The sequence below is a fragment of the Ranitomeya imitator genome, chromosome 2, assembly GCF_032444005.1.
Source record: "Ranitomeya imitator isolate aRanImi1 chromosome 2, aRanImi1.pri, whole genome shotgun sequence".
NCBI classification, from domain to species: domain Eukaryota; kingdom Metazoa; phylum Chordata; class Amphibia; order Anura; family Dendrobatidae; genus Ranitomeya; species Ranitomeya imitator.
The window spans coordinates 181,401,376-181,428,917 of NC_091283.1; the positions used below are offsets into that span (position 1 = coordinate 181,401,376).

The 27,542-nt window shown below is 43.4% G+C and overlaps 2 protein-coding genes across 8 annotated transcripts in view; one reads left to right on the top strand and one right to left on the bottom strand.

Annotated features, from left to right (window-relative positions):
- Positions 1-1,031: 1,031 nt before the first annotated feature.
- On the bottom strand, positions 1,032-25,775 carry LRRC8A (leucine rich repeat containing 8 VRAC subunit A). Of its 2 annotated transcripts, XM_069748183.1 has the most exons (4): positions 25,643-25,775; positions 18,134-18,246; positions 7,790-9,947; positions 1,032-3,944 (listed from the first exon to the last, which is right to left on the bottom strand). In XM_069748183.1, the coding sequence occupies exons 3-4, from the start codon at positions 9,938-9,940 to the stop codon at positions 3,669-3,671; spliced, it is 2,427 nt and encodes an 808-aa protein (XP_069604284.1). In that variant the 5' UTR covers positions 9,941-9,947; positions 18,134-18,246; positions 25,643-25,775; the 3' UTR covers positions 1,032-3,668. The 2 variants fall into 2 exon arrangements, with proteins under 2 accessions (XP_069604284.1, XP_069604285.1); XM_069748184.1 differs by lacking the exons at positions 18,134-18,246; positions 25,643-25,775 and adding an exon at positions 17,523-17,636.
- Positions 25,750-27,542, top strand: part of KYAT1 (kynurenine aminotransferase 1) — a 71,216-nt gene continuing 69,423 nt past the window's right edge. For 2 of the 6 annotated variants that reach the window (XM_069748185.1, XM_069748186.1), the window contains exon 1: positions 25,877-25,939. Coding sequence is in view for 1 of the 6 variants with exons in the window: in XM_069748187.1 (XP_069604288.1) it covers positions 25,903-25,917 (15 nt within the window). In the remaining 5 variants the exon portion in view is untranslated. Of the gene's footprint in view, positions 25,940-27,542 lie in introns of all 6 variants that reach the window. The other 4 variants (XM_069748187.1, XM_069748188.1, XM_069748190.1 and 1 more) reach the window with 4 other exon arrangements.

Here is a 27,542-nt window from a genome sequence, read left to right on the forward strand (position 1 = left end):
TCCTTTAAAGAAAAAAAATCTTATTCTTGTATTTTTCATGAAATAACTCTGGAGCAAATTTTGTCTCGACTTTATTTTATTTTGACTTTTTTTCTGAGAAATGTATAAATACATTGACAGCTGGGTGTTGCTATTCTTGTTAAAAGGGTGTGTCCCTACAGAGTCTTCTACTGGCAGTTCTGATTGGACAGTAATAATGTATAGAGACACACCCCCAACTGATAACACCCATTTGTAAATTTAGGAGGGAACACAGAGGAGCGGCACAAGGGAGAGGTATAAAACGTGTTCCAGGATTGTTATATTATGGGTAATACAATGATGTATTGAAACCAACAGATTGGGGGAGGTGACTGGTCCTCTGTAAAGACAATGGCCACTCTATGCCCCAACATTTAAAGGTACCAAAGTATAGCTGGTCTTCAGAATCAGTACATGAGTCCTGCATCCACAGCACACACAGGGGAGGCTGTGCAACCTTTTACAACCATTGGGGTCAGGTTTACTATTCCTGAATCTTTATTTGCTAATCTTCAAGCCATACCCTCCTCATTCTAAGAAATTAAAGTGTAATTCCCATCTTCATAAATCGATATTGTCAGATAGTTCATGTATAAACAAGCACTTTTGCAATTTGCAGCTAATTAAAATTTGCTGCGGTTCTTGATAAACTTTTTGTTTGTTTGTTTACAGCTGGTTGCCTAGGAGACAGACCACAGCAACTTTCGAGCTTGTAAGCACTGCGCTGAAATTGACTGGGATGGCATCATTGCGTGCTCTAGCTTCAAAGCAGTGCCTACAAGCTCAACAGAAAAGAGCTTGTAAGCAGCTGCGCATGTTCTGCTGTCTAGCAGTGGTCGGTCTCCAAGACAACGAGCTGTAAACAAAACGCGTTAATATCTCAAGAACGGCTATCCTTACCCATTTATGAAGATGACTTAAAAGTGTCCAAAACATGTAAAATGAGCCTGAAATCTGCATGTTTCTCTTTCCCCCTGGTCGGTGAAAAGTAAAATTCAAGCCAAAAAATCATTTGGACTAAAGTATAATTTTACTTGAGATCTATGCGAACATGAAGGACGAGTGACTTACATGTACATTTTTTTTTTCTTGAAGCCAGAACAAACAAAAAGGTCAGTTAAGACAAAAAAATGGCCACCTGATGCAGGCGGACAAACGTAACGAGCTAGAAAGCTCCTGGGGGTGATGTACAAACATAACGCAGTGGATGAATGGCGCGATTCTCTTGATCATCTGCAGGATACGGAAGACATTAACGCAGCGAGGCGGCGGAAAGATCAAGTCTTTGGACTGCAGGATCTCATGCAACAGGCACATCGCTGATGGCGGAAACAAAACTAAGGCGTCAAGGCGGAAAACTAAACTAAAATACAATGCACAAAATATGGGCAAAAGCAACAAAACAGCCTTAAAGCGCGGTAACAGTAAGCTGTGCGCAATGACCTCATCAAATGTATATAACGAGACATTTTAATAGCACCGCCCCTTTAAAATCACCCTCTGCAAAAAATGAAATGTCCATGGTGAGAAAACAAAAAAAAATGCAGAAAACACAGTTGAATGGTTGTGATAGGGATGGGATGCCCGCCCCGTGTGCAGACACGTAGATGTTTGGATGACACAGCTGCCGTATTAGGACTAAATTAACTGCTGTACAGAGGGCGACTGAGGGGTTAACACGGTCAATACCTCAGCTAAAATCCTCCTATCTAGTGTAAAGCAGAGGGGCCTGGTAGAGATAACACACTGGTCTGCATGGAGGTGCCACTCCGGCACAATGGGGCACGATGCGCTGCTCGCTCTCTCTCCAGCACAATGGGGCACTATCTGGGGCCTGCAGCCGAGCAGTTACTGGTCCACAGATATTTGCTTCTGTTATAGAGTCCTTAAAGCAGAATTAACATGAAAGCGCACGGCACTACTGTTATACGGTGCTCAAGTAGAGTCCAATTCCAGTAAGAAGTACAGCACTAAGCACTCCGGTGAGAATGCTCTCCTGTGCCCAGCAGCGGATACCGCACTCACAGGCGCTTGCTCTGTCTCGTGGACGCATTGGCAGTCGGTGCACTGATGAAGGACTGATATTCACCGAAACGTTGCAAACGTTTTTGTTAGGACTGTACATTAAAATATTTAAGTTAATTTTAGATTGGAGGGCCAAGTTTTTGTACTATGCTTCCTAAAAGGAGAATTAGGCAGTCTGAGCCACAGGATGCATCAGATCCAGACAGGAAATTACCGTAATTAGTTATTAATTGCGAAATTTTAACTTGAAATGCTGCTGCATTTAGGTCAAAACTGAAAGAATCCGGGAAGGAGATTCACTGAAATAGAAGGGAAAGTAGGTGGGGGGGGGGGGGGAGGGGGGAGGCGAACATTCAGCTGGGGAAGGGGGGGAAATTTTTTTGCGCATTGATAGTAGGGGCAAACAGTCCACCCGGTGAGAGTATGGGGGGTTGGAACAGTCTGCCCGGTGGGGAGTGTAGTGGGCAATAGGGAGAAAAGTCTGCCCGTTGGGGGCTCGACAGTCCACCCGATGGAAGTATGGAGAAGAGGAGGGGCAGTCCGCCCGGTGGGAGTAAGGGGAGGGGGGTCGAACTGTCTGATCGGTGAAATTATGGAGGGGGGAAACAGTCCACCTGGTCGGAGTAGGGGCGGGGGGCGGCAGAGCAAATAGACCGCCAAGCGATAGGGAAACACCTGGTGGATCCAGCTCCATCATCAAACTCTTGTTTTCTCTCTGATGCCGCAGTGAAAGCGGTGATTTGTCTGTATTTCTATCTACCTATTGTGTAGCAGCCGTATTCTCCGGATGGGTTCCCTTTGAATGTGGCGGCTATGTGATGCCATGGAGAAACACTCTGGTCCATGTGGATATACAGAGTTGTGCCCTGTGCTGGGACTAAGGGGGTGGTACAGGACACAAGCATGCAGAAAAGAGCCAGGTTTCATGCGACAGGCTTAGGCAGTATTGTTTTTCCTCGGAGTGTTCCTGGAAATGTTCTAACAGTAATGGAGAAATCTACATGTGTGTGGCGTGTATGTGTCTATGTGTACACACAGTGTAAGTGATTTCCATCAGGCCTCTGCATTACACAGCTGAAAGGCGACATGCGTGGTGCTGCCCGTCCTCACCGTCACCCATGTATAGTCAGAGCAGGGGGCACTTGGTTAATATCAGATTCCCACGCTTTGGCACAGTGGTCCGCTATGTAAATTAGTAACAAGCAGCTTAGCTGGAGCGATGGGAACATTTACATTAAGGCTCTATAGGGATCGGGTCATGCAAAAAAAAAAAACAAAACTATAAATAATGAAAATTCATGAGAACAAAAATGGACGCGATAAACGCACATGAAATAAAAGCACCAATAGCCCTTCCTAAGAATAGCAGTAGAGGAAGAAGCATGGGATGGCGGTAATGACTACGAAGTTAAAGCTGTCCGCCTGGAGATAGGACGTCTGTGCAGGACAGGAATGGGTGGCGACCTTCCTTCCCTTCCAGGGTCATCCAGTATGTGAGCCCTCATAGGACAGACGCCAGATCGCTGTGTTCAGTGCTCATCACTGTATTGAGAATAAGCAGAAGCCCCCAATCACCCCCAGTGCTGAGGTCTCATAAGGATTCCCCTTGACTTGTGTCCTTCTCACACAGGTTCCTTGTCTGCTCTGGTTAACTTCTCCTTCACCTCCAGAGGCAAAGTGTTGAACAAATCCTCCTCCACCACGAGTCCGCTGCGTTTTAAGAGGTGACATTCCCCAAGCTCCACGGGAAGACACTCCAGTCTGTTGCCCCTCAGCTCCATCTGGGCCAGATTGGTGAGCTCGCCCACCCGGGAGGGCAGAGACTGCAGGCCATTGTTCCCTAGATTCAGGGTACGAAGTTTCTTGCACTGGAAAAGCTCCGGCGGCAGGTTCTCAATCTAAGGAGAAGAGAAATGGGTTAATTTTACAAGGAAAGTTCTTATGCTGGTCACATAGAAAGTGGTCCAAGACCACCGGAGACCTCTTTAGTATGTCATTACAAACAGAGTGATCTATTTCACGTGTTTTTCTGTTAATGTTGATGATTATGGCTTACAGCCAATACAAACGCAATAGTCATTATCTCAGTAAATTAGAATACTTTATAACACCAGCTTTAAAAAATTATTTTAAAATCCGAAATGTTGGCCTACTGAAATGTATGTTCAGTAAATGCACTCAATACTTGGTCAGGGCTAATTTTGCATCAGTTACTTCATCAATGCGGTGTGGCATGGAGGCGATCAGCCTGTGGCACTGCTGAGGTGTTATGGAAGCCCAGGTTGCTTTGATAGAAGCCTTCATCTAGTCTGCATTGTTGGGTCTGGTGTCTCATCTTCCTCTTGACAAAACCCCATAGATTTTTTTTATCGGGTTAAAGGGAACCTGTCACCCCGAAAATCCGGGGTGAGGTAAGCCCACCGGCATCAGGGGCTTATCTGCAGCATTCTGTAATGCTGTAGATAAGCCCCCATGTTACCTGAAAAGGGAGAAAAAGACGTTAGATTATACTCACCCAGGGGCGGTCCCGCTGCTGGTCAGGTCGGATGGGCATCTCCGGTCCGCTGCGGCGCCTCCTATCTTCTTTCCATGACGTCCTCTTCTGATCTTCAGCCACGGCTCCGGCGCAGGCGTACTTTGCTCTGCCCTCTTGAGGGCAGAGGATAGTACTGCAGTGCGCAGGCGCCAGAAAGGTCAGAGGCCCGGCGCCTGCGCACTGCAGTACTTTGTCTGCCCTCAACAGGGCAGAGCAAAGTACGCCTGCGCCGTGGCTGAAGATCAGAAGAGGACGTCATGGAAAGAAGATAGGAGGCGCCGCAGCGGACCGGAGACGCCCATCCGACCTGACCAGCAGCGGGACCGCCCCTGGGTGAGTATAATATAACGTCTTTTTCTCCCTTTTCAGGTTACATCGGGGGCTTATCTACAGCATTACAGAATGCTGCAGATAAGCCCCTGATGCCGGTGGGCTTACCTCACCCCGGATTTTCGGGGTGACAGGTTCCCTTTAAGGTCTGGCGAGTTTGCTGCCAATCAAGCACAGTGATACTGTTGTTTTAAAACCAGGTATTGGTACTTTTGGCAGTATGGACAAGTGCCAAGTCCTGCTTGAGAATGAAATTTCCATCTCCAAAAAGCTTGTCGGCAGAGGGAAGCATGAAGTGCTCTAAAACTTCTTGGTAGACGGCTGCGCTGACTTTGGTCTTGATAAACACAGTGGACCTACACCAGCAGATGACATGGCTCCCCAAACCATCACTGATTGTAAAAACTTCACACTAGACCTCAAGCAGCTTGGATTGTGGCCTCTCCACTCTTCCTCCAGACTCTGGGACCTTGATTTCCAAGGTCTAGTGTGAAGTTTCCATGATCAGTGATGGTTTGGGGAGCCATGTCATCTGCTGGTGTAGGTCCACTGTGTTTATCAAGACCAAAGTCAGCGCAGCCATCTGCCAGTAAAAGTTATAGCACTTCATGCTTCCCTCTGCCGACAAGCTTTTGGGAGATGGAAATGTTATTCTCCAGCAGGACTTGGCACCTGTCCACACTGCCAAAAGTACCAATATCTGGTTTACAAACAACAGTATCACTGTGCTTGATTGGCAGCAAACTCGCTTGACCTTAACCCCATAGAGGATCTATGGTGTATGGTCAAGAGGAAGATGAGACACCAGACCCAACAATACAGAAGAGCTGAAGGCTGCTATCAAAGCAACCTGGGCTTCTATAACACCTCAGCAGTGCCACAGGCTGATTGCCTCCATGCCACGCCACATTGATGCAGTAATTGAAGCAAAAGGAGCCCCGACCAAGTATTGAGTGCATTTGCTGAACATACATTTCAGTAGGACAACATTTCAGATTTTAAAATCATTTTTTCAAGCAGGTGTCAAAGTATTCTAATTTACTGAGATGATGACTTTTGGGTTTTCATTGGCTGTAAGCCATAATAATCAACATTAACAGAAATAAAAACTTGAAATAGATCACTCTGTGTGTAATGTCTATATATGAATTTCACTTTTTGTATTGAAGAACTGAAATAAATTAACTTTTTGATGATATTCTAATTTTTTGAGAAGCACCTGTATGTAAGGCAAGGTCGCACTGACTATAATCTAGAAAAAGGGTACTCCCATTTTATGAAGTCATAAGTCGTAAAATTGACGAGGCTTGCTGGGAGATGTAGCTTTGCAACAGGCAGAAAGCACTCTTAATTCACAAGCAGAATTTACTCTTGTTACAAGAAAACTACTATTTCCAGGAAGCGCGGACAGGTCGGGTTATCCACTTGCCAAGTAAGAAAATATTGAATGGCTTTAATTATTAAAATCCCTTTTATAGAAAATGCTCCAGCTGATGAAAATATCCAAATAATGCGACGGTTACTTTGCAGCAGTTGCTAACATCTATATTAATCGGCTGGGGGAGGAGGGCGTGGGGTACTGTGTTTTTGACTATGTAGAACTAGATGGTGGCCCGATTCTAATGCATCGGGTATTCTAGAATATGCATGTCCGCGTAGTATATTGCCCAGCCCGCGCAGTATATAGCAATGTGGGCATCATATCCCTGTTAAAAAAAAGAATTAAAATAACAAATAGTTATATACTCACCTTCCGTTGGCCCCTGGATCCAGGAAGCGTTTACCGACGCTCCTCGCGCGCTCCGGTCTCAAGAGTGCACTGCGGTCTCGCAAGATGATGATGACGTAGTGGTCTAGCGAGAACGCTGCGTCATCATCCCGCGAGATCGCAATGCATGGACCGGTCACCGGAGCGTCGCGAGGAGTGGGTAAGGCGCCGGAAGGTGAGTATGATTTTTTAATTATTTTTAACATTAGATCTTTTTAGATTAGATCCATTAGCGCTGCCATTAACCCTGTGTGAGCGCTGACTGGAGGGGAGTATGGAGCGGGCAGACTGCGGGGAGGAAGGAGCGGCCATGTTGCCGTCGTACTGCGCCCATCGCTGATTGATCATGGCAATGGTCGTGGGCGTTTTGCCACGACCAATCAGCGACTTGGATTTCCATGACAGACAGAGGCCGCGACCAATGAATATCCATGACAGACAGAGACAGACAGTTATATAGTAGATGGAGCAATTCTGACATGGGTTGATGGAGCTTTTGGGAAAACTAGTTATTCTATACTTTCTTCAAAAAGAGGCTTTTGCATTATGTAAAAGGATGGCATAAATAGGAAAACACCAACTCTTTATGGTTGACCGAAATCTGAACTCTCGGACCCCTATGGATCCTGAAAGAAACACAACTAGAACCTGTTCAGCATTATCCGTGTTACATTGTGCAGTGGTGCAGCTCCATGCACAGCTGATGACTGGGCCGCAGTGCAGGGAAAAACTAGCAAAGGAGGTCAAAATCTGTGTCGGACCACGACTGGTCACAAAATGATGACATATCCTAGAAACACACCATTTTTTTTTTTTTTTTTTAAATAGGCAAACCCTCTTCTTTAATTAAGAAATCCCTATATAGATACATCTTTAACTGGTATAATACTAAACAGTTGTTTGCAACCTGTGGCTCCCCAGCTGGAGTGTGATGGTGGGGGTGGTAGTTTTGCAACACAGGGGAACCCTCTTCCTTAGAGCTACTCTATGCAGATGCCCACTTATGGGATGTAATCGCACCCACCACCTGGCACAGAGAAACATTTTGCTTAAAAAAACAAAACACAGGGGTGCTAATTCTTGTGAATTTTGCAAGAAGAAATACTCACATGGTTGGCAGTTACAGCAAAATACTGCAAGTTCTGAAGTTGCCCAATCTCCAACGGGATGCTTGTTAGAGTATTGTGGCTCAGGTCAAGATGGCGGAGCTTTCGGCACAAGCACAGCTGTATTGGTATTTTGTCTATCTTGTTGCGATTGAGGTACAGGCGCTCAAGGCATGCCAGATTGCCAATCTGAATGGGGATGTAGGCAATGTGGTTATACCAGAGCTTCAGGCAGGTCAGTCTGTGCAGATGCTGGAAGCTGATAATCTCCTCGATAGTCTTCAAATTATTATCCTTCAGATCAATCTCCTGAAGGTTGTGAAGACTAAAAATGGAGTGAGGGATTCTCTCTAAATCACAGCGCACCAACTCCAGTTCTGCAAGGTTCACCATCTTTTTGAGACTGTTGAGGACCATCAGCTTGGTGCCCTCATTGTTGACAGAGAGCTTCTGCAGGTGGACGCCCACATCGGTCACGACCTGGGGTAATTTAGTCAGGTTACTCTTCAGTCTCAACACTTTCAACCTCTTCAACTCTCGTAGACCATCAATGACGATATATCGGTTGTTCTCGGAGCTCAGGTTACCAGTTAAGTGCAGTTCCTCCAGGTTTTTCAAGCTATAGATCCATAGAGGAATCTCCTTGATGTCTGTAAATTTGATATGCAGTGACTTCAGGTTCTCTCGGAGGAAGGCTAAAGCTGGCGCCTCAATTTTAGCAGCTGTGTGGTACAACCAGAGCTCCTTTAACCCCAGTAGCTGGGCGATGCTAGGAGGAATGGTGACATCTGGTATAAGTTCTAGTTTCAAAACTTCCAGCTCAACAAGGTCAAATACTGTGTCGGGGATACCACTCAACATGAAAAGGTGCAGCTCCAGCTTGTCCTGGGAGTTCTTGGTGATCCTTTGCCGTAGTTTTTCCAATGTCCACTCGTGATTGAGGTTCAGCTGTCTCAGTTTATTCTCACTGACTTCCGACAAAAAGACGGCAAAGCGCTTCGAGTAGAGTGGATCATACTGGTCAATGAGATGCAGCATGAAGGCAAAGTCATTCTTCACATCCGGGATATCGCTGTAGCTGCTCTCCTCTCGGATGGACTCGAAAGAATACTTTTTTAAGGACCGCCTCAGCATCCACCAGAGTGTGTAGACGCAGACGAGTCCATAAAAGCCCACCAGGCTGATGTAGAAAGAGGCTAAGATTTTAAAGAGGGTGGCCAGTGGATGAGCACAACGATACATTCGATAGCCGGTGAGGCTTTCAATGTCCACCTTGCAGTCCACATCAAAAGTAATGCTGCTGACGTAATACACAGTGTAGCAGAGGATCAGAATAAACTTGATGACTTTGATGATTGTCTGCCGCATGTAGAGCCTGTATACTATATCACCCTCTTCTACATGAGTTCTGAACTTCTTCACCTTCTCAAACAAGGCTTTGGCCTGCTCGCCCTCCTTTTTATCCAAGACGCCGGTTTCAGTTCTGTCGACAATTCCCTGTTCCACCCTGGATTTACTCCTTTGAAGCATGGGCACGGTGGCTTCCACATCTTCGCTTGCTGTTGAAGACTTCTTGTCCACCGAGCCGTTCATCTTGCCTCCAGCCGGCTTCGTATCGCTTTCTTCCACCACGGTTTCGGACAGGGCTCGAGTTGTCCATGGCGAATCAAAGCATTTGAGAAGGATGGACACAAAATGCTCCAACTTGGAGCTGGTGCGGGGAAACTTAAACCAGAAGTTACTACAGGCCAAGAAGATCAACGTGTGCAATAACACGAGGTAAGGAAAATATTTGGCGAACCAGTGCAGCCGGTTCTCATAGCAAACAGCATCAACGTAGTTATACTGATGTCTATCCAAGTCGTATTTGATGCCTGTCGGGCCGAGTTCAGGAGGTGGCTCCAGGCTACTGTTGGTGTACTCCGGTTCTGAAGCTGTCCAGGCACGGTATGAATCATTACAGCTGTCATGGGTGACCCATTTACAAGGCAGGCAGATCATCTTATCCTGTGTGACCTGCAGGGTGCCCCCAAACACCGCTATCATCAGCATGACGATCGATATGTAGTCCGTGAAGACATCCCACCATGGTTTCAAGATGCGATAAGCCGGTTGCGTGTCAGCAAAATACCGCAGCTCCGTTACAGGGATCATGGCTCACCTGGAAACAAGCAAACAGAACAAGTTTCAGTACAATCCCTGAGAAACCTGACATCTAAATATACCAGCAGGGGACAGCTGAGGACATTACACAAGGGGAATGGATTAGAAATGATACAAAGGATATTAAAGGGATCATAAAACCAACACTTCTCACACTTTTGGAAATCTTAGTTGCAGTTTAGTTAGCTAATCTACATACAACAAGCGTCTCAGACCACTCTGATCTCATACAACCCCTCTAAATAGTAAGAGGGCTGGATTAAAGGGGCCTGTAACTTGCCATTAATACGTTTTGTTTTTTTAACCTGGTGTAAATGTCACTGTCCTGAATCCGGCGCTGTTTTTCTTTTGCTCCTGCTCCTCTCCGTTCCTGAGATATGGCCTCTTCCTCCCTGTATAAAAATCTCCTCTTAGCCAATTGGGAGTGGTCCTCAATTCTTCTCTGTGGGAGTTTTCTTGAGGACCACGCCCATTTAATGAAAATACTAGATTTATATGCAAGGAAGAAGGGGTCATATCTCAGGAACGGGGAAATGCATGGACAAAAGGCAAAAAACGCCAAATTCAGGAGAACAGCGGCATTTACACCAGGTGTATTTCTAAAAAGTGACGAGTCCTCTTTGACGATCAATTTGAATCCACAAAGAAATACAAATGACAGATGTTGTTTAGGAGTTAACAAACAGGAAACCACACACTGGGGCTAGGAATTAAAACCCAGTGTCATAGGAGCAGTGTCCCCCAGCACCTCCTCCCTCATCTCAGCTGAAGACTTTGCCTCATTTTTCAAGCAGAAGATTGATAGCATCAGAGACAGTTTTGGTCAACAACCCCCAGAGCCCTTCCTCCCGACTTCCCAGCCCTCCACCTCCAAAACCAACTTCTCCACCATTACAGAAAATCAACTCTCCACTCTACTCTCAAGATCGCATCTCACCACCTGTGCACTTGACCCGCTCCCATCCCACCTCATCCAAAACCTCACCGCAGTCTTCATCCCAACCCTAACCCATCTCTAACCTATCAATAACAACTGGTGTTTTCCCCTCAAGCTTTAAACATGCCTCCATCACACCTATCCAAAGCCCTCTCTTGACCCATCCTCTGTATCTAGCTATCGCCCTATATCACTTTTCCCTTATGCCTCCAAACTACTGGAACAACACGTCTACCTTGAACTGTCCTCCCATCTCTCTTCTTGTTCCCTCTTTGACCGCTTACAATCTGGCTTTCGGTCACACCATTCCACTGAAACTGCCCTAAGTAAGGTCACCAATGACCTATTAACCGCCAAGAGCAAGCGACACTACTCTGTCCTCCTCCTCCTTGACCTGTCGGCTGCCTTTGACACAGTGGACCATTCCCTATTATTACAGACCCTCTCATCCCTTGGCATCACAGACTTGGCCCTATCCTGGATCTCATCACACCTAACAGACCGGACATTCAGTGTCCCCCACTCACACACCTCCTCCTCACCTCACCCCCTATCTGTCAGAGTCCCACAAGGTTCAGTCCTTGGGCCCCTGCTCTTCTCCATTTACACCTTTGGCCTGGGACAGCTCATAGAATCTCATGGCTTTCAGTATCACCTCTATGCTGATGACACACGGATCTACAGCTCTGGACCAGATATCACCCCCCTGCTAACCAGAATCCCTCAATGTCGGTCCACTATTTCATCCTTCTTCTCCGCTAGATTTCTGAAACTTAACATGGACAAAACAGAATTCATCATCGTTCCCCCATCTCACGCGATTTCCCCCCAACGAACCTATACATTACAGTGCATGGCTGCCCACTCTCCCCAGTCCCACAAGCTCGCTGCCTTGGGGTAATCCTTGACACTGATCTCTCCTTCAAACCACATATCCAAGCCCTTTCCACTTCCTGCCGACTTCAACTCAAAAATATTTCACAAATCCGTACATTCCTCAAGCAAGAATCTGCAAAAACCCTAGTCCATGCCCTCATCATCTCTCGCCTTGACTACTGCAACCTCCTGCTCTGTGGCCTCCCCTCTAACACTCTTGCACCCCTCCAATCTATTCTAAACTCTGCTGCCCAACTAATCCACCTGTCCCCCCGCTATTCCCCAGCTTCTCCCCTCTGTCAATCCCTTCACTGGCTCCCCATTACCCAGAGACTCCAGTACAAAACCCTAACCATGACATACAAAGCCATCCACAACCTGTCTCCTCCATACATCTGCGACCTCGTCTCCCGGTACTTACCTACACGCAACCTCCGATCCTCACAAGATCTCCTTCTCTACTCCCCTCTTATCTCCTCTTCCCACAATCGTATACGAGATTTCTCTCGCGCATCACCCCTACTCTGGAACGCTCTACCCCAACACATCAGACTCTCGCCTACCATCGAAACCTTCAAAAAGAGCCTGAAGACCCACCTCTTCCGACAAGCCTACAACCTGCAGTAACCACCGATCGACCAAACTGCTGCATGACCAGCTCTATCCTCACCTACTGAATTCTCACCCATCCCTTGTAGATTGTGAGCCCTCGCGGGCAGGGTCCTCTCTCCTCCTGTACCAGTTATGACTTGTATTGTTTAAGATTATTGTACTTGTTTTTATTATGTATACCCCTCCTCACATGTAAAGCGCCATGGAATAAATGGCGCTATAACAATAAATAATAATAATAATAGGAGGGTCATATTCTCTTAACCCTTACATTACTAAAGCGTTATTCTCAAAAAGCCAGTAACATGGATGCAGCCCTACTAACACGACTTACAAAAGGCTCAGCCGCACTGGCTAGCATGTAAAAATAAGCGAGCCAAGCCACCTGATTTCTTGTGCCATTGAGTGCATGTGTATGGGTAGGGCTGGGGGTCAGGAAAGATTGAACAAGCGTTTTGCCAACACCTATCTGAAGTGTATGGCCAGCTTTAAGCTCAGCGGTTTTCTTTTCTTTTTTTTTATATATAAAGACAGCGCCACATCTGTCCACAGGCTGCGTCTGGTATTGCAGCACCTCTCTATTGCAGTCCATAGCCCTAAAATGCAATATCAGAAGATAAAAACTACACATTTTGCGACCCTGGACAGCTTTTTGAAATGGGATGTATCCATGTTTATGCTTGATCTTTACTAGAAAGACACGCTTGGATCCATAGTTCTTCACCCACTATAGGCAATACATTAACAAGGTAATAGAGATCCCGGGGTATTAGACACTCATTAACCCTCGGGATGAATCTCTGCAGCTCCAGATGCAGCAGTGACGGCACGTGCCGGGCTGGATTAATAAGATGCATTTCCTACACACTCGTGGCACGCACGCTGATTCATTCCAGCAGAAGGTCACCTTTCACAAGGAGAAGCCACCAACAACAAAAATAGCGTGCGCGTCCTCAGAATACATTTACAAGCATCACCCACCGCAGCGTCTAGCAATGTGCAGTTAGAACTACGTAATGACTGCAGGGGCAAAGCAACGTCTACGGCCATCGTTGGTGCTACCAAATCATTGGTTCTTGGTTAATTTCAGAAACTATTATTCATTAAAGGGTTATTTCCAAAATTAAAATGTATCACCTATCCAAACGATAGGTTGGAGGTCTGACTGGTGGAACTCTCCACAATCCCGAGAACAGGTTCTGAGATGCCAGTATGAAATGAGCCGCCACCACTTCATTCATATTCTATGGGGAAAAAGACAATAACAGTGTTAGGCTATCACCCGACGTCCCACAAAAAAGAAATGGAGCGGTGGCGTGCGTATCGGGCTGGAATAGAGCAGTGGCTACACAGGTACACCATTCCATTCATTCTCTATGGAACTGCAAGCGATAACGCTCTGTTTTGTCTCTATAGTGCCACATCGAATGAATTAAACGATGGCGTGCATGTATGGCTATCACTCTAGCCAAACCGGATATACATGCCACTGTTCCATTTTTCTCTGCCGGTGATAGCCCAGAACAGCCCTTGGCTTTTTTTTTCCCCATAAAGGACAAATGGAGTGTTGGCTGATCCAGCATTTCTGAGCCCCATTCTCAAGACCAGTGATCAGACTCCCACCTATCTAGATCCGGATCTGTACGTTGGCCCTTCTCTTACGCTCTTTATTTTTTTATGGTGGCACTGACTTTTATGGCTGCACGTTTACATGAGAAAATCAAACAGTGATGACAAGCTGATCGCAGGGCGCTGTACGGGGAGCTGGCAAGAACTGCATGAGATCAGCCCGAACCAGTCTCAAAACAACGTGACGCAGATTAAGAGAAAAGAAATCAAAGTCCACACACACAATAAGACAGGAGGAGACGTATTCCAGTGTAGGGTGAGCAGCCAAGAATTCACTTCTCAGAAATGATTACTGGCAGCCTGAGCCCTGGCTGTGCCCCAACCTGAGCACCAGGAACCTCTACAGGGTGACCAAACATGGCACAAATTTGTGGGGGCGATATAGTAAGGGGCTACCTATAATGCACAAAACAACCCTACGGCTCAGTGTTCGGATGACTATTAAAGGCAAGCCTGCCATGCCCTGCTTACCCATGTAGCTCATGTTTGGAGGCTGGCTGACAACCCCGAGGTCTATAATGGTGGCCAATAGTGGTTGTCACCGTAGGAACCCAATGTTCTGTGTTGTCTACAGTGATGACAGAACTCTGGAGTAATGTCGCCTTTAACTCCTTCCCGACATGGCACGGTTTAATTTTTTGCACTTTTGTTTTTTTTCCTCCCCTTCTGCGAGCCATTTATTTTTATTTTTCTTCTAAGAGTTTTTTTTCCCCCACACACACTTAAATTTTATTAATATCCTTTTGCGTTTTAGTTTTGTTTCCCCCCCCCTATTTATTTTAATAATACTGAATAAATAATATTTTCCTAAATCAGACTTTTAAGAGCACAGCAAACGAAATACGTTTATTTTTTTATTCCTGATAAATGTCTTGAAGTATATTCCATATGTAGACAGATCAAAGACAGACGAGTGTGGTTTACTACCCCATGACATGTGAGCCCTGAGAGTCCTTTACCAAGTATATGTGGGGAAAGTCGTCATCCTGGCCTTAGTAAGGCTAGGTTCACATTGCGTTAAGTGCAGTCCGTTCACCGCATACGCTAACGGACTGCGTTAACACAAGAGCCGAAAAAGATCGCGTTTATGCGATCGCGCTAGCGCAGATGCTCTATCTGTGCTAGCGGTGACGGACCCGAAAATGCTGCAGACTGCGTCCGAGTAACATCACAGAATGACAGCACATCGCTGACGCATGCCGATTATGACATGCGTTAGCTATGCGCTACATAATGGCAGTCAATGGGTGCGCTAACGCATCCATTACATAGCGTTAGCGGACTACACTTAACGCAATGTTAACCCAGCCTAACAAAAATAGGGAGGGGAAAAAAACTTTTTTTTTTATGTAAAAGGTCCTCCCCAAAAAATTTTAAAAAAAATGCCAAGAGTGTGCAACGCAGTCATCAAAGCAAAAGGTGGCTACTTTGAAGAACCGAGAATATAACACAATTTCAGTTGTTTCACACTTTTTTGTTAATGTGTTAATTCATAGTTTTGATGCCTTCAGTGTGAATGTCCAATTTTCATAGTCATGAAAATACAGAAAAAGCTTTAAATGAGGTGTGTCCAAACTTTTGGTCTGTATATATTTATAAAATCAAAAAAGAAAAAGTAATGCAAGAGGAAAAAAAAAAAAAGAAAAATGTTAAAAGAAAAAAAAGAAAAATAAAGAAGAAACTTTACTACTCTAAGTCAAAACAAACCTGAATCAATCCCTAAAGGTATGTGCACACGTTCAGGTTTTTTTGCGATAAAACCACATTAGAAACCGCAGACATATGCATCCTATCATTTAGAATGCATTCTGCAATTTTTGTGCACATTGTAAAAAAAAAAAAAAAAAAGCAGCACGTTCATTAATTTTGCGGATTTTGTGCGTTTTTCCCGCTTTTCTATGCATTTGGGAAAAAACACACAAAAAACGCGTCAAAAACACATGCGGATTTCTGGCAGAAATGTCCGGTTTTTGTCAGGAAAATTTCTGCAAGAAATCCTGACGTGTGCACATACCCTGAAAGTGATGCCATGGGGAAAAAAAAAAGGTGAAAGAAAAAACCTGCTCATCAAGCAGCCTTGTAAAAATCCTTGAAGAAAACAGAAGGCCCTCACTGAGTGACATTTTTGGGTGAGGGCAGAGTGGCAGCAACCTGCTCCCTCACATACACTCCGCTTCATACGCAGGAGTGTGGCTGCTGAGGATCAGGAGATTTGTGGCCAATCTGGACATTGTGGTGTGTACTCGGACAGTCCGCTTCTTTCCCTTTGAGGACCCTCCAATCCTTCTCGTATGCTCAGTTTCTCCGAGAGTGCATGTATTCTCATTGGGAAGAATGGAAGTTGCTGTTAACCACCTCTGACTCCCTGAAGATCAAAGGATAGGGCATGTTGAAAATCAACATGCCCAATCCCTCCCCCTGTGTATGGGGAAGATCTATCTTAAAATGAATACAAATATAGAAAAACAAGGATATTGTAGCTGTATCTCCTCTCTATTCAGCGCCAGGTAAATGCCTTTTATGAGCTTTGCATGGAGCTGCTGAACCAGCAGTGGACGCAGGAGGGACATTCCTCAGGTCGGTGAGCAGAGTGAATAATGAGCCATTTAAACGCTGCGGCCAAACGCTGACAGCGGCATCTATGTGGCTCAATCGTCAATTACATTTCAGAAAAAGTCGGCACAAATCACATTTTTCTTTTTAACAAACTTCTGCAATTTTTTTTTATCCACTATTTTTTTTTTTATCCATAAAGAATCCAAAAAATTAGTTTAGGAATTGCATTCTTTTCCCCATTTTTCTTTCTTGTTTTCCAGTACCTTGTAAAAAAAAACAAAAAACAACACAACAGAGCAAAAACAGCCCAAACACCCCAATCCGGTCATGAAAGGGTTAATGGGATTATTATGTGGGTCCCATTGGTGGATGAACCCCATGGATCAGATATTCATTACGTACCCTATTAACGTATTAGAGCAAATAGTAGCACTATTGGAACATTATGTACAATAAGTAAAGGGGATATCCACATCTGAGGACAATTTTATTTTTCTTACTAAGGCTACTTTCACACTAGCGTTTTCTGCAATCCGTCACAATGCGTCGTTTTGCAGAAAAAACGCATCCTGCAAAAGTGCTTGCAGGATGCGTTTTTTTCCCCATAGACTTGTATTGACGACGCATTGCCACACGTCGCATCCGTCGAGCGACGGATGCGTCGTGCTTCTGCGGACCGTCGGGAGCAAAAAATGCTACATGTAACTTTTTTTGCTCCTGACGGACCGCTTTTTCCGACCGCGCATGCGCGGCCGGAACTCCACCCCCACATCCCCGCACCTTACAATGGGGCAGCGGATGCGCCGGAGAAATGCATCCGCTGCCTCCATTGTGCAATGCGCTAAACGCTAGCGTCGGAATCTCTCCCCGACGCATTGCGACGGGGAGATTCCGACGCTAGTGTGAAAGTATAGATGCTGTAAAAACATTTTTGCTATTAAGTGTCATTAAACTTTTTTTTACCATGTATTTTTATAGCCTCTTTGTTGCACTCTATTGCAGGCTGCAGAATGAGCTAACTGATGATCCATCGGAGAGCTCCTGTCATCAGTCGGACAGAAGAGGTTGTAACTCTTGGTTGTCTTTTTCTGAGCTCCTCTCAGCTGATTTATGACCACAGACCACATCAAAGTTGAATGTACAGGGAACAAAGAGCTTGTAAAAGCAAAACAGTGTAACATTTTTAATAACACCAATTGCAAAAATTATCATTAGATCAAAGTACATGCATTTAAGAAAAAAAAAAAAATTCCAAAACGTGGACAACCCCTTTAAATGTGCTGTGCAGCAATATTAAATGCTGTTCTACGGAGCGGCGGCAGGAACCAAAGGTGTGTGTAAGGGCTAGCTGGCAGCAGTGCATCAGTAACTCAGCAATGGCAGTGAATGGCGGGGCGGGCGTGGTGTCTGCACGGCTGAGTCAGCGGGAAACATGGAGAAATACACAGATCTAAGAGTAGAACAGCGGCTCTCAGCAACCAATCAAAACGCTTCTCTTAAGTTGAAACCTGCGCGAGGAAAATAAGAGCTAGTTTGTGATTGGTTGCTGTGTGACTACGGGTGCAGACACTCACCTTGGGATATTAGCAATGCTATCTGTGCTCGAATGGAGTGTGAATCAACAAGTGCAATGTATGACTGATAAAGCAACAGTGGCAGGTCCCCACCTCCATGGGAGCAGCTACACCTGAAAAAATAGAAAATAGAGTAAAAATTAAAGGGTCCCCCACTGAGGCCTCCATATCAAATGTTCCTGGCACTCTGTATATTCCCCCTGGTGCAGGTTCATCAAAACACCCTAATAAGGATTGGCCAATGAAAAACGGCAGGGGTGATGAATATATGATCACCGGGGGTCCCATCGATCACCAGTTCAAGGGTCCTGTGAATGGAGCAGAGATTGAGAATGCATATATACTGGGGCTTGGACCCCCATACAAGTGATCGGCTGGACACCCAGAGATCAAAAGAAGAACCTAAGCCAATAGAACCTCTGGAGGACCCATCATGTGTAATACCGAGCTCTCCCTATGGAGGCGCCGGCAGCTTCCCCCAGATGTAAGTGACGGGGTCCTGATCTCAGCAATATTGTGGCTTCCTGCTGACACAGCGGCAGAACTCGTTACCACGTATCACAGCTCTGCAGGAACGAGCCAGATGGAACCTGACAGTGTGCAATATAATATACTAACCTGGGAAAGATAGATATAGATGATCCGTACAGAACAGACAGAGTGAAAGATACAGTAGAATATATTTAGAGAGAAAGATACATCAGAACTACAACAGATACAATAGATAGTGAACAGACTGCAAGATACAGCAGAGATAGTAGAGAGAAACAAAGATACAGTAGATCTACAATGGATAGAAAGACTGGAAGAGATACAGGAGGAGAGTTCATAGAAAGATACAGAAGACTGAACATTACATACTGCAGATATAGGAAATTACGGTATATAGAAAGTCATAAAGGTGATGTACAGCAGATATGGAGGATACATAGAATGTAAGTCCGCAAGGACGGGGTCCTCTCCCCTCTGTACCAGTCCGTCATCGTAAATGTGTTTACTGTAAACGTTATCTATAACTATGTAACCCCTAAACATGTACAGCACCATGAAATTAATGGTGCTATATCTAATATATAATTGCCTAGAATACTACTTCCTGCAATTTGTGCCAACTTCCTGTCCGGAGCTAATGTCCGGAGCTAATGTCCGGAGCTAATGTCCGGAGATTAATTGCCTAGAATACTACTTCCTGCAATTTGTGCCAACTTCCGTGGCTTTGTCCGGAGCTAATGTGCGGAGCTAATGTGCGGAGCTAATGTGCGGAGCTAATGTCCGGAGCTAATGTCCGGAGCTAATGTCCGGAGCTAATGTGCGGAGCTAATGTGCGGAGATAATGTGCGGAGCTAATGTCCGGAGCTAATGTCCGGAGATAAGTGACGTCAACAGTGTCCAGTGTGTGATTGGTTGCCGCCTGCTGCGAGCGACCAATCAGAAACGTGCCGTACTGTGACACACTCCGCCCGCCATTTTGGTGTGATTTTTGAATTTTTACCTCACAGCAAGTTTCTACTGCGTGGAGGCGGGCCCAGTGACGTTGCTCTTCTAGCTCCTGCCGAATTTCGTCAAAAAAATGATAATACCATTTACCAAAACTATATATATTTAGTTGTGAAGTGGTTCAGTGACATTTTCACACCAATTTTGAACTTTTGTTTGGTGTTTTCTCCATATACTGCCTATTATTTTTGTTCTTTCTTACTATTATTTATTAATTGTATTATTCTTACATTTGAATAAATAAAGTATATATGGATTCTAGACTCCCGATTCTTTAGAATCGGGCTGCCATCTAGTAAGTAATAATATACCGTATATACAGTTGGCAGATTGAAAGATACAGCAGAGATACATAAAGTAGATACAATAGCTAAAGATACAGTAGAGAGATGGATAAAGTAGCGTATATAGAAAGATACAGCATAGATATACAACAGATATTGTGGACAAATAATAGATAGTAAACAGATTGCAAGATACAGCAGAGATATATTTGTTAAACAGCAGATGAGTGGAAAGTAAACAGATTGAAAAATAGATATAGTATATACAGTATATAGAATATACAGATGATACGGTATATAGGATATACAGATGGGTACGGTATATAGGATATACAGATGGGTACGGTATATAGAATATACAGATGGGTACGGTATATAGGATATACAGATGGGTACGGTATATAGGATATACAGATGATACAGTATATACAGATGATACGGTATATAGAATATACAGATGATACAGTATATACAGATGATACGGTATGTAGAATATACAGATGATACAGTATATACAGATGATACGGTATGTAGAATATACAGATGATACAGTATATACAGATGATACGGTATGTAGAATATACAGATGATACAGTATATACAGATGATACGGTATGTAGAATATACAGATGATACAGTATATACAGATGATACGGTATGTAGAATATACAGATGATACAGTATATACAGATGATACGGTAAATAGAATATACAGATGATACAGTATATACAGATGATACGGTATATAGAATATACAGATGATACAGTATATACAGATGATACGGTATATAGAATATACAGATGATACAGTATATACAGATGATACGGTATATAGAATATACAGATGATACAGTATATACAGATGATACGGTATATAGAATATACAGATGATACAGTATATACAGATGATACGGTATATAGAATATACAGATGATACAGTATATACAGATGATACGGTATATAGAATATACAGATGATACAGTATATACAGATGGATAAGGTATATAGAATATACGGTGGATACAGTATATACAGATGGACAATATACAGATGGATAGAGTATATACAGCACACAGATTGACAATATACAGTACACAGTATATACAGATGAACAGTGTATAGTATATACAGTGTGTATATAGATGAATACAGTCTCTGTACACAGTATATACTGATGATACAGTATATACACATGGATACACTATATAGAGTACATAGATGGACACAGTATATATAGTCTATATACACAGTATATACAATATACAGTACACATATACAGTATACACCGGTGGATAGTCTATACACAGTATATAGAATATACAGTCTCTATGCACAGTATATATAGATGATACAATGTAGAATACAGTATATACAGTACACATATAGATACAGTCTCTATACACAATATATACTGAGGATACAGTATATACACATGGATACACTATATAGAGTACATAGATGGACACAGTATATATAGTCTATATACACAGTATATACAATATACAGTACACATATACAGTATACACCGGTGGATAGTCTATACACAGTATATAGAATATACAGTCTCTATGCACAGTATATATAGATGATACAATGTAGAATACAGTATATACAGTACACATATAGATACAGTCTCTATGTACAATATATACTGAGGATACAGTATATACACATGGATATACTATATACAGTACATAGATGGACACAGTATATACAGTATATAGATGGACACAATATATAGTCTATATACACAGTATATACAATATACAGTACACACCAGTGCATAGTCTCTATACACAGTATATAGAATATACAGTCTCTATGCACAGTATATACAGACTAGATGTTGACCCGATTCAAACGCATCGGGTATTCTAGAATATGTATGTATGTAGAGTATGTATGTATGTCAGTGGTGTTTAAATCCCGCACTAATATCGCTGATTGGCTGATATCCGAGACAGACAGACAATTAGACCCTTAAGGTACCGTCACACATAACGATATCGTTAACGATATCGTTGCTTTTTGTGACGTAGCAACGATATCGTTAACGAAATCGTTATGTGTGACAGCGACCAACGATCAGGCCCCTGCTGGGAGATCGCTGGTCGCTGGGGAAAGTCCAGCACTTTATTTCGTCGCTGGATCGGCGTGTGTGACGCCGATCCAGCGATGTCTTCACTGGTAACCAGGGTAAATATCGGGTTACTAAGCGCAGGGCCGCGCTTAGTAACCCGATGTTTACCCTGGTTACCATTGTAAAAGTAAAAAACAAACACTACATACTTACCTTCAGCTGTCTGTCCCCGGCGCTCTGCTTCTCTGCACTCCTCCTGCATCCTGTGTCAGCGCCGGCCAGCCGGAAAGCACAGCGGTGACGTCACCGCTCTACTTTCCGGCTGTCCGGCGCTGACAGTGCAGAGGAAAGCAGAGCACCGGAGGACAGACAGCGGAAGGTAAGTATGTAGTGTTTGGTTTTTTTAACGTTTACGCTGGTAACCATGGTAAACATCGGGTTACTAGGCGCGGCTCTGCGCTTAGTAACCCGATGTTTACCCTGGTTACCGGGGACCTCGGCATCGTTGGTCGCTGGAGAGCTGTCTGTGTGACAGCTCTCCAGCGACCAAACAGCGACGCTGCAGCGATCGACATCGTTGTCGGTATCGCTGCAGCGTCGCTTAGTGTGACGGTACCCTTAGACAACACAGTGGCGGCACTTGACAGCAGTGGAGGACAATGATGATTCCAGTATTCGCGGCAGACTGTGCCCGTCGCTGATTGGTCGAGGCCTGGTGGCCTCGACCAATCAGCGATACGGGATTTCTAGGACTGACAGAAAAACCCTTAGACAATTATATATATATATATATAGATGATACAATGTAGAATACAGTATATACAGTACACATATAGATACAGTCTCTATACACAATATATACTGAGGATACAGTATATACACATGGATATACTATATACAGTACATAGATGGACACAGTATATACACATGGACACAATATATACAGTCTCTATACACAGTATATACAATCTACAGTACACATATACAGTATACACCGGTGGATAGTCTCTATACACAGTATATACAGATGATACAATGTAGAATACAGTATATACAGTACACAGATACAGTCTCTATACACAGTATATACAGTACACATAGATACAGTCTCTATACACAGTATATACAGTACACATAGATACAGTATACACCGGTGGACAGTCTCTATACACAGTATATAGAATATACAGTCTCTATACACAGTATATAGAATATAGTCTCTATACACAGTATATACAGATGATGCAATGTAGAATACAGTATATAGAATACACAGTATATACAGTACACATATAGACAGTCTATAGAATACACAGTATATACAGTACACAAATAGACAGTATATAGAATACACAGTATATACAGTACACATATAGACACAGTATATAGAATACACAGTATATACAGTACACATATAGACAGTATATAGAATACACAGTATATACAGTACACATAGATACAGTCTCTATACACAGTATATACAGTACACAGTCTATAGAATACACAGTATACACAGATGATACAATGTAGAATACAGTACACATATAGATACAGTATAGAATACACAGTATATACAGTACACACATAGATACAGTATATAGAATACACAGTATATACAGTACACACATAGACACAGTATATAGAATACACAGTATATACAGTACACATATAGATACAGTCTATAGAATACACAGTATATACAGTACACATATAGATACAGTATATAGAATATACAGTATATACAGTACACATACACAGTATATAGAATACACAGTATATACAGTACACATATACATACAGTATATAGAATACACAGTATATACAGTACACACATAGACACAGTCTATAGCATACACAGTATCTACAGTACACATATAGATACAGTATATAGAATACACAGTATATACAGTACACATATAGATACAGTATATAGAATACACAGTATATACAGTACACATATAGATACAGTATATAGAATACACAGTATATACAGTACACATATAGACAGTATATATAATACACAGTATATACAGTACACATATAGACAGTATATAGAATACACAGTATGTACAGTACACATATACAGTCTATAGAATACACAGTATATAGAGTACACATATAGACAGTATATAGAATACACAGTATATACAGTACACATATTGGCAGTCTATAGAATACACAGTATATACAGTACACATATAGATACAGTATATAGAATACACAGTATATACAGTACACATATACAGTCTATAGAATACACAGTATATAGAGTACACATATAGACAGTATATAGAATACACAGTATATACAGTACACATATTGGCAGTCTATAGAATACACAGTATATACAGTACACATATAGATACAGTATATAGAATACACAGTATATACAGTACACATATACAGTCTATAGAATACACAGTATATAGAGTACACATATAGACAGTCTATAGAATACACAGTATATACAGTACACATATAGACAGTATATAGAATACGCAGTATATACAGTACACATATAGACAGTATATAGAATACACAGTATATACAGTACACATATTGGCAGTATATAGAATACACAGTATATACAGTACACATATAGACAGTCTATAGAATACACAGTATATACAGTACACATATAGACAGTATATAGAATACACAGTATATACAGTACACATAGACAGTCTATAGAATACACAGTATATACAGTACACATATAGACAGTCTATAGAATACACAGTATATACAGTACACATATACAGTCTATAGAATACACAGTATGTACAGTACACATATAGACAGTCTATAGAATACACAGTATATACAGTACACATATACAGTCTATAGAATACACAGTATGTACAGTACACATATAGACAGTCTATAGAATACACAGTATATAGAGTACACATATAGACAGTCTATAGAATACACAGTATATACAGTACACATATACAGTCTATAGAATACACAGTATATACAGTACACATATAGACAGTCTATAGAATACACGGGTATATACAGTACACATATAGACAGTCTATAGAATACACAGTATGTACAGTACACATATAGACAGTCTATAGAATACACAGTATATACAGTACACATAGACAGTCTATAGAATACACGGGTATATACAGTACACATATAGACAGTCTATAGAATACACAGTATGTACAGTACACATATAGACAGTCTATAGAATACACAGTATATACAGTACACATATAGACAGTATATAGAATACACAGTATATACAGTACACATATAGACAGTCTATAGAATACACAGTATATACAGTACACATATAGACAGTATATAGAATACACAGTATATACAGTACACATATACAGTCTATAGAATACACAGTATGTACAGTACACATATAGACAGTATATAGAATACACAGTATATACAGTACACATATAGACAGTCTATAGAATACACAGTATGTACAGTACACATATACAGTCTATAGAATACACAGTATATCCTGAGGATCCAGCACACACCGCACTCAGCCCTGCGGACTCTGACATCGGTCAGGAGTCACTGCTGCTCTCTGCAGCCCGCACATTTCTCTCCGTCCCCCCCACACACTCCCACATGGTACGGTCCTCACCACCGGTCCTTTCCTAGTCCTACCTGACGCCCCGGGATGCGGCCGGTCCCTCGTCTCCTACTTTCCGCTTTGTCCCTCGCCTCCGCAGTGCTCCACATCTCCACCACCCCCGGAAGTGACGCTGTGTCCCGAGGTGGGGGGGCCACCGGTATCCCGAGGGTTGGGTCAGGGAGCCGGTATCCTGCGTTGAGAGGGAGGATCCAATGTTCCTGGGACAAACAGATCAGAAGGGCGTGGCCCGAGAAGGAGCAACCGCCATCTTTGTTGCGGGCACGAGGACTCCATGACACAGAGTGATGTGAGCTGACGTTGGCTGCTGTGTATGTATTCCCAGCCTCTGTGTGGGGCTTAGGGGTGATCAGGGCACACTTGGCATGGCGGCTAGACCAGGCCTGGCTTGCATGGTGACTTTGGGATGTAGTTACATTTGTTGTTTTTCTATAGGAATGTATTGGGTGTCAATGTGGTCCCCAAGAGTAGCTTACAGCTTTTCTATGGCATGAAAGTTGCACTTTTATTGAAATATTTTTTTTTGTTACTGTGACAACAGGGCGGTATTGACCTCTACTCAGGGTCATGTGACTTGAATTGCACAGATATCCCATCATGCTCAGCAAATCACACAAGGTTAGACTCTGACACTGGTGCACGTGGGTATAGCACGGCCTAGTGCTGAATGCGCCTATTATAGCGGCTGGCTACCTGTGAGGTGTAGGACGGCGGCCTTTGGGGTCACCCTGTAGCGCTGTCTACCCCCAGGTTCATAAAGGGCCATATGGAACCAAGGCTGTGCCGTATGTTATCCAGTGCCACGTTCTAGAGAGGCCCCTAGGAAACATGGACATGGCGTTCCACCAAATGGGGGCACAGTATGCCTATGGCTGCATAGTGGAGGGTCTAATCTAAGGCCTCCATGTGCTGCCATTCAGGTATCATCCTGTTCAGTCTATGAAAGCCAAAAACCATAAACCTTCATCAGGCTGAAGCCAAATTTTCTCATTTTAGGGAAAATAGTTTTCCCGACTTTTCTTGGTGAATTCACCATTCCTCCAGTCCAGCAATTCATAGTGTCAGTGCTACTTAGACATTGGATCTGACCTGCAGTACATGGGAACGGCCACTACACTACTGTGGCGCTGTGGTATTTCAGTCACGCTGATTACTTCCAGAGGCTGCGGAAAACTGCTACAGCTGATAGGTGAGGGGGTCAGGTGTCCGACTCCCACCGATCTGATATTCCTGACTTGTCCTTAGGATCGATCATCAGTATCGTAATCTTGACCTTCCCTTTTAGGCTGTGTGCCCACGATGCGGATTTAGTGCGGATCCGCAGCGGATTTTTCTGCGCAGAAACGCTGCACATCCGCACTGTGACTTACAGTACAATGTAAATCAATGTGAAGAAAAAAAAGCTGTGCGGAAAAATCCGCAGATTTAAAAGAAGTGCATGTCACTTCTTTTGTGCAGATCTGCAGCGTTTCTGCACCCTTCCATTATAGAAATGCGCAGTGGTAAAAACCGCAGAAAATTCGCATCAATTCCGCATAAAAACCGCACAAAATCCACAGAAAATCTGCAGCAAATCTGCCCCTGCGGATTCTGCCAGGAGATGTGGATTTTGTGCAGAAAATTCTGCACCTCATTCCCCAACGTGTGCACATAGCCTTAAAGTCCATGCCTAATGAGTGGGGATAGGCAGACTTTAGTAAATCCCCGTGTTTGTTTCCATTTAACATATGGAACGGCGGCATCCATCATCTATGGACTAATCTGTCTAAACCCCTCCCGACAGGACGTATATGTACGCCCTACATCGGGTGCAGGTGCCAGCTGTGCTGTACAGCTGCATTGTGAAGCAGATGTGCTGTTTGGGAGATCGGGGCAGCAGGGTGACCTCCATAGTGGAAGCTGTAATGACTCCAT